The 8,158-nt window shown below is 42.2% G+C and overlaps 1 protein-coding gene across 1 annotated transcript in view; it reads left to right on the top strand.

Annotated features, from left to right (window-relative positions):
* LOC104958211 (centrosomal protein of 112 kDa) overlaps window positions 1–8,158 on the top strand; it is a 50,319-nt gene that overhangs the window by 36,306 nt on the left and 5,855 nt on the right. Inside the window, exon 7 of the mRNA XM_010785937.1 lies at window positions 2,052–2,141. Within this exon, the coding sequence (XP_010784239.1) occupies window positions 2,052–2,141 (90 nt within the window). The remainder of the gene's footprint in view (window positions 1–2,051; window positions 2,142–8,158) is intronic.

The following is an 8,158-nucleotide window of genomic DNA, read 5'->3' as shown; positions in this document are numbered from 1 at the left end:
TTGTCAAAGGGGGAGCTTCGTTGCGGGGAAATTATACAGATGGCTAGTCCGCCCCTGAAAATGTCTATGCAAACATTATTATTAATAATCTTCTTCTTTTTTTTTTAAGTTAGAAAAAAAATTTATCCATTTTTTTTTTTTATACATTCTTTTTTTTTGTTTCTTTTTTTTTTTGTAATCATCTCGCGACCCCCACTTTGGGAACCCCTGCCCTAGAGCACCATTGTGTTCTTTTTAGCCAAATATCTCACAGAGGGGCGTGGGGATGGGCTCCTTATCCAGAGAATCAGCACTTTTGAAACTGGGCTGAAACAGAGGGGATTATGGGATATTGCAATGATCTGTTTGCTATTTGGAGCCAAACACTTCAGAGACATGTTTGTATATATCTGAGACCTATTATATATTGATGAAAAACAGTATAATAGAGGACCTTTAACAATCTGTTCAACATATTCTAATGATCTATATGCTTTGACCTTCGATTCAGATTCGGAAAAAGGAAAGGAACCAACCTCACGCTGACATGCTTTGGTCACTGGAATCAGAAGTCTTATATAAAAAGCTTAATCTCCACCAAAAAACCCTTTTCTTCTGTCGCCGAGCCTTTTGATTCACCAACAAACAAAATGAAATGATGAAATCGAAGGCACAGGGTTGGTCTGGATGTGGATGTGGGCTGTGATGGGATCGTGACTGGCTAAGAAATACCCTGATTAATAGGATCAACGCGCTGGAAAACCAGCTGCCTTTCATGCTGCAGAGCTAAGGCTGACCTCAACATGCTCCAGAATCATAATAGTCTAGTAACGCTTGTTGATCTAGAAATCCATCTGCCAGAGGCTTAAATTAGCAGCACTGCCAAGGAAAGAGGTACATTATAAAGCTCATTTCACCGGGTCAAAGCAGTTCAGGTATGGGTTCACGCTATGGCGCTATCCTATTAAAAGAACAATGATTACAATTTAAAGAAAAAGGAAAATGTAAGGTGAATTTCTCACAGATTTAGCAGGTTTCAATTTCAGGTTTCAGAGTGTTGCTACCTAGAAGTTCAACCAGGCCCTGAAGCCTAACCGTGTGTGTGTGATTTATGTGAGTGTAGTGTGTTGTAGATCTGGCCGGTCATGCCTATCACCTGGACTTTGTTTCCATCAACTCTGAGAATCAGCGAGGCAACACCTGGCCCACTCACTCAACTCTACTGGGAAGACACTCTGAGGATGTTGACGCTAGCCAGTGTGTGTGTGAGACTGTGTGTGAGACTGTGTGTGAGACTGTGTGTGAGACTGTGTAAATCTGTGCTTTTATGTTCAGGTGTGTGTGCGTGCACTTGAGCGCATATCACTCTCTCTCTCTCTGCTTTTCATGCCGACTAATCAAAGTCGAAGTGTCCACATGTGCACTCGAAACATCTGGTTCTATGTGCATTCAGGAACTGCACATTTCTTTCCACTGCTATCACTTACAGGCAGAGAGGAGGGAAAAGAAGTCCTTCACACATACACTGCATTCTCTTTCTTTATTTGACGCCTGAATCTTAGGAAGCAAAATAGATTACATTTGTATTGCCACCATTTTGATCAACTCATCTATGTGTTGTAAATCACTGAGTGATACAGTACGTCTCTCTTTTCACCCCCAAATAAATAAAAGACTCTTAAAAGAATGCTACTTTACTAAATCCTATGGAAGCTGGCTAATTCCCTGAGTGAGCAAGTGTCTCTTTCTGTATGCTCTTGTCTAGAAAGGAGTCTTGTCTTAATGAGGCCAGCTTGCCAGTAATTACTGTCATGACTGTATTATTAGCCTTTTAACACGCAAATACTAATCACAGGCTGGATCTCGCCTCACGGTCCCTGCTTCTGTCTGCCTCTCTCCGTCCTGAATATTCTCTCAGTGGCTCTGGCCGTGTTGATTGTGTTTTCTCAGTTTCAGCCTCAATGTAACTGTAGTTTATCATTTTGCATCAGTTACACATTACACCGCACAGATCTGAGTTGCTTTTCCGTCAGTCACCCTACACCACTGAATCTGTCTCTCCCTTCCTCCAGGCTCTGCAGGAAAAGGTGGAGAGTCTACAGAGGCAGCTGCACAGCTCGGAGAAGAAGCTGCTCAGCAAAGAGCTGGAGTCTGAAGAAAAGGTAATACAGTCACTTATTTTCTCTCTCTAATGCGTCAGGTATTCACATGAGAGGCGGGCGGTCTCTTACTCAAACCTACCTGCTCCTCACCATTACTGTTGCATCACTGCTGCTGCCCTCAGCCTTTTCTCAGACTTCTTATTAATCATGCCGGGCTTTTTTTTGGAGTTGAATGCCCCTGTTCAACCTCCATCTCTACCCCCCTCCTATCACCTGGTATCCCTAGCCTCTCAGTTGCTATCCTGACTAGACCCTCCAGGGGGCCACAAAAGACAAAAAGAAAAGGATTACTCCCTCTTTTCTCCCCCCCCTTCCCCCCTCCTCCATCAACTCTACCATCTCATTCTCCTGTTCAGAGCCACACATATGCCCCCTCGCACATTTCCCAAATTCCTTGAGATTTGGCTTCAAGAGCCAGCGCCTAGGGCCAGGAATGCCACCACCGCCTGCGTTCAGAGGGAAGCCTCTGTGTGCGCACACACACTCCCCATTGCTCCCCAGAATGCCCTGTAATCAGGCTCTGTTTTGACCTTGACACACAGAGAAGAAAGCACTAATGACTACACTCACACAGGAGGCGCTTCTTTGTACTGTTGTATGTACACCAAAGGCATTCATCCTCTAGTGTCCCCTCTGACCCGCCCACTGACCCTTGTACACACTTCACACACTCGTCACACACCTCGGTGTCTGGCTGTCATAAATCTGCAGGAAGGGGTCAGTGGTTTTTAGGAGCCGCTGGTCACTGACCCAGTCCCAGAGGCGCTGCTCGTTGTTTCCGATAACTTAAGAAGAGCCGGACCCCCTGACCCTGCCGTCTGTAATGTCAGATCACTCTGCCTGGATAAGGGTTTGGGTTTCTCTTTTCCAGCTTTGCTAATATGTGTTTTGTTAGTGTTGTTTACTGCACTATCCGTGACTCACGACGCAATCAATTGATGTATTGCTGAAGTGTTTTTTCAGATATTGCCAACATCTCCTGACTTAATTTATTATTAACAGATCTTAGTGTCCCACAAAAACCAAGATTTTTAAAGCAAATATTTGTGTTTTTCTAAAAGTCATGGTCAAGTTCTGCTCGAAACCCCTATGGGATACTGTTTTGATATGTCATGACCATGTATTCAGTTAAAGTATGAGAGGAGTCAATATTGTTCATGTTACTCTAATGCAACACATGTTCTGTTTTCCACAGTGTAGAACTGTGCAAAAATGTCCTCACATTTTGTGTTAAAACAATAAATAGTGTGGATTTCATAAGATTATTATTAATGGATGTTGATTGCATATTGAACCCTAAATTACTCAAAACCCACTTATTGCGTGTGGTCTACAGAGCTTAGTCTTATGTGGTTAACATGTTTGATAATGGTGCCAGTAAAAAAACACAGATTTTAACACTATTACGAAAAAATGCTTCTTTCTGGTATAAAATCACGAGCATGATGTAAATCAGGCAATAAGTCAAAGCAAAAACGCGTAAACAAGAAACCATTTCTTATTAAGCATTTGGTACCAATTTCACATACTGTAGTTGACAGTTTTTTATTCTCTGCCATAAACACATTTCACTAATTCATCGCAGATTGTTTTGCTGTGACAAAATTGGCAGCAAAGACACAAACAGGAAGTGAGGTCATTGTGGGATAAGAATAAAGAAATCTCATTTCATCAGCTATGTCTGAGCTAAATGCAAACACTACAGATATGACAGTTTGCGCAGGATGTAGAATGATGACATCTGAAGCACACAGGATAGTGAGAGCCTTTTTAATTAGGTGCAGCAGCTAACGTTTCAACATAAAGCATGTCTTCATCAGAGGGAGAAGAAGCACTGTAGACATTTGAAATGCCCACTTCAAGCTGTGTTACCTATATCAAATGTCCTTGAAAACCACATAGAAAACATCATAGAAAGCACGATAGATTCACACAATACATTTAGTCCACCCAATGCTTTTGAGTCATCTCATCTGGGCAGTGGGAAGACGAGCCCTCAGTCTAAATTGGTGCACTTCTTCTTGGTCACATGAATGTTCTGTTTGCAGTGTGATAAGTGTTTCAGCAGAACCTCTACAATGTAGTCAGTGTTTTGAAATTCTTATATATTGTACCTGTTCAGTTATTTCTCAGTTATCACCAATGTCCCTCTGCTGTCATTGCACCCTAAAGCTTCAGACACACAAAAGCGTTTATGCTAAAAACGTTGTTAGTTGCAGTATTCTCTGAAACGGCAGAGTGCACACAAGCAATACAGTTTGTGTAGACACAACAAATCAACATGTGTTGCTAGCAAAACGCCTTAGACCAAGCATGCAACTCCTCCATGCCGAGTAGGATTCGCATTTATCCAGAAAGGGGTCACATTTTTGTATTGGCTGAATAGCCTGTAAACATATTGATTCTGCTGGAAAATTATTTAGTCAAATGTAGATGTCAATAAGAACTTTTTTTCTTTTTTTTTTAAAGCACTTTCGGCACTACAGGAAAATGTGTTCGTGTTTGGCAACCCATTCTTTTGGCAGATAGTCACAGTTCTTCTCACTCGTCGTCTGAATCACATATTTACTCCAGCCTCCTACTGTACCCTGCTCACACAAGGTCAGGTGTGTGTGTGTGTGTGTGTGTGTGTGTGTGTGTGTGTGTGTGTGTGTGTGTGTGTGTGTGTTCTGTTCGTGTGTCTGTCTGTGTCCTTCAACACGTGTCCGTGTTCTTTGTGTCAACCTTGAACTGCGCATTTGTTTACTGAAGCTTAAGCCATCTGTCACTTCTTTGTTTTCTGTGTGTGTGGGATAGAATACAACTTTCACAGTTCACTTTTTTACTTTAGTATATATTAAATAGTACGAATGACTCAGTAATACTGTCAATCTCACTGAGAAACAACACCAACACACAATAAAATGTGATAAACAGAGCTAACTTTAGCAAGGCAACAAACGGTATGAAACTCAGGCGTAGGCTGACTAAACTGCAGTTAACAGATGTGAGATGTTTTTTTTTATGAATTTGTTAGGGGGAAATTATTTAGCCTACAGAAGTTGAGATTGCTTGTATTGTTTTAGCCTTGTGTTATCCACCTTCTCATTGTGCTCGCTCAGTTTTAGCTAAAATAACTATGAAGTATTGTGAGGAGTCCCGGGTGCTGTCCATTATGTGGCTTATGTGACCATTGTGCTCTTAAATCCTAAAAGGAGTGAGAAGACTGTAGTGCTGTCAACAGGGCTGCACTCAACTTCCAGTTCAGAACTGTTTTGCCCTTTCTATTAGCACTGCTGTCCGCTAGAAATGTCTCATCTAGGATCTGTATATGTAAGGTAATGATCCCTCTTTCTCTCTTACACTCAGACTCTCTGTATGTATCTTTGTAAGCTCCAATCGGCCTGGTCTGTGTATATGTTAGTGTGTGTGTACAACTCTACGTGTGTGCCTAGTGTTGGCTGATTGATGACTTTTCCGGCTGTGGGCAAATTCCCGGCACCGTTTGATCCACATATCAGAGGAGGTGGAAGTAGGAGAGAGAGAGAGAGATAACATTCCAGGATGCAGCTAGGGAACGTGGGAATCTCATAGAGTACATACTCCATTCTCGGACAACAAGCGGAAATTACTCATTAAACCCGAGGCCTAATGCTATTTACAAAGAAACCATCATGGGCTAATGTCTTCCCCCTTTCAAGAATCCCAAGTATAGATAAATCCAGGCTGTAGGCAGAAGTAGACAAGCCGCCATTACTGTGGTGGCACCTCACTTGTAAACTTGTGAATAACGCTGTAATGTATGCACGCAAAGGATTTCTAAAGCCAATAAATCTGTCTAGCAAATCCTGTTGAACTGGTTATATGTTAAAAGATATACGAAGCGAATGGCATTTAGATACATTTTATAACATACTAAAAGTCCACTTAATCTCTGCTACCTGAAATCAATTTGACTTTCCTAAATCTCCGCCTTTTTTTAAATGTTCACGTTTCAACCACATTCTGAACAGATTTCGATAAAGTACCGATGGGTAGCAGCTTCTCATATCTTTTGTTAGCTTTATACTCTTTTTTTGGGGCACATAAAATCGTGTCTTTTTACATATTTATTTGTATAATATTTGTATCAACAGTGCTTTTCTGGTAAGATCCTGAACACTCAATCCTAAAATAAACGGGGGTCTTTGTTTTATTTAATCTTTTTAAGACGAGTGTTTTAAGCCTGTGAGTGTATGTGCAAGTTTAGCTAAACTTTACATCCATTAAATAATATACTATTTGATAAACAGAATATATGTATGTGAGCGCATGCAAACACACACACACACACACACGTACAAATACTCACAGGGCATATGGTGCATATTTCAGAGTTGTTTCCTATTCTCTTTCTACTGCAGCTCACAGCAGCTGAATGAGACAGAGACGGAAAGATAGAGAACAGTGTGTTACCCCTGCGGGCACAGCGGGGTTGCAACATGTCTTCATTACCGTGGCAATTGTCTTACTATTTTCATCAGTACTGGGAAAGGCTCCTCCCTAACTGTGCCGACATGTGTGCATATTGCAATAGACGAGATACTCGTTCTGTTTGCTGTTCAGGAGTTTTTGCTGCTGCCGCCATCACAGCAGCTTCCCACTTTAGCTCCAAATCAAGTCACTTCATACCAATATCAGGGATAGTGGTCCACCACTAAACCACCTCTTTCTATTCCTGCACACAGACAGCAAGGCAAAAGTTTAACTTCTCTAACACCTCAGGAAGAAGACCTCTCTCCTCCTCCTCCTCCTCCTCCTCCTCCTCCTCCTACAGCTTCTCTTACACTCGCTTCTCTACCTTTCCCACAATCCTTTGATAAAAGTGCAGATAAAAGAGAGTCTGTGCTCATCTCTCTGGCCATCCACCTCTCCTTGAGGTTAGCACCTCCTTTATTATTTACTATTAGATCAGTAGACACACACACACAGCACCTTGTTCTTCTAAAGCCGCTGTGTGTGTGTGTGTGTGTGTGTGTGTGTGTGTGTGTGTGTGTGTGTGTGTGTGTGTGTGTGTGTGTGTGTGTGTGTGTGTGTGTGTGTGTGTGTGTGTGTGTGTGTGTGTGTGTGTGTGTGTGTGGTCGTCGTGTGTGTGTGTGTGTGTGTGTGTGTGTGTGTGTGTGTGTGTGTGTGTGTGTGTGTGTGTGTGTGTGTGTGTGTGTGTGTGTGTGTGTGTGTGTGTGTCAGCTTTTCTACTGTACATCTTTCATTTGGTTTGTTCATCATACATGCATTTGCCAACACCGGGTCATTGTTTTTTCTGTATGATAATAAACCTCCACTCTCACTCTCCTCACACTGATATTGCTCTAGTTTATCTGCCAAGACTTGTCTTTGTAATCCGATCCCTCACATGCAGAAACACTCTTTCTGCCCAGACTTCACACAGATGTTGCTTGCCTTCCACTTGTAGGGCCCTCGCAGGCTCCCCCACTCTAAAATGGCGGATCAGCAGATCACGGTGTGGTTCAATTCTCCTTGAAGAGAGGCGCAGAGTGTTGAAAAGTACATCTCTTTGTATAATAATAAAACAGTGGGCACGGTGAACTGCACACATTTCAGAGGTGTGTTCTCCTGCAACATGGGAGCTTAGTAGAATCAAAAATAAAACAGTTTTTAGTAGTGATGCAGACATGAAAATGCAGAGGAGTTGAACTTTAGTTCTGGAGGTTCAGTTGTTTTCTTGTGTGCTGTTTTTGTTGAAGCACATTACATCAGCAGCTACCAATCCATCACATAGTTCTAACACCTCCAATAAGATCTGGAGCCACTTCTAATCTTCTTTGTCAATTTGTCAAGCGGTTTCTTCTTTCCCTCTCGCAGCAAAGCATTTTGGAATTCAAATCGCTCCTTGGTGAACTCAGAGTGCCAACTCAGTGCACGTGGAGGTGCAAACTTTGTGAGTGGCGTCATTTTTGATGTACCCCCTTGTTCCTGACAAGGTTTTTGTCACTTTGGAACAAGGGGGTATATCAGAAATCTCTTTCCAGCAGCTACTC

The sequence above is a fragment of the Notothenia coriiceps genome, unplaced genomic scaffold (genome assembly GCF_000735185.1).
Source record: "Notothenia coriiceps isolate Sejong01 unplaced genomic scaffold, NC01 NC01_scaffold00028442, whole genome shotgun sequence".
Taxonomy (NCBI): domain Eukaryota; kingdom Metazoa; phylum Chordata; class Actinopteri; order Perciformes; family Nototheniidae; genus Notothenia; species Notothenia coriiceps.
This window is presented reverse-complemented; position numbering and strand designations above follow the sequence as displayed.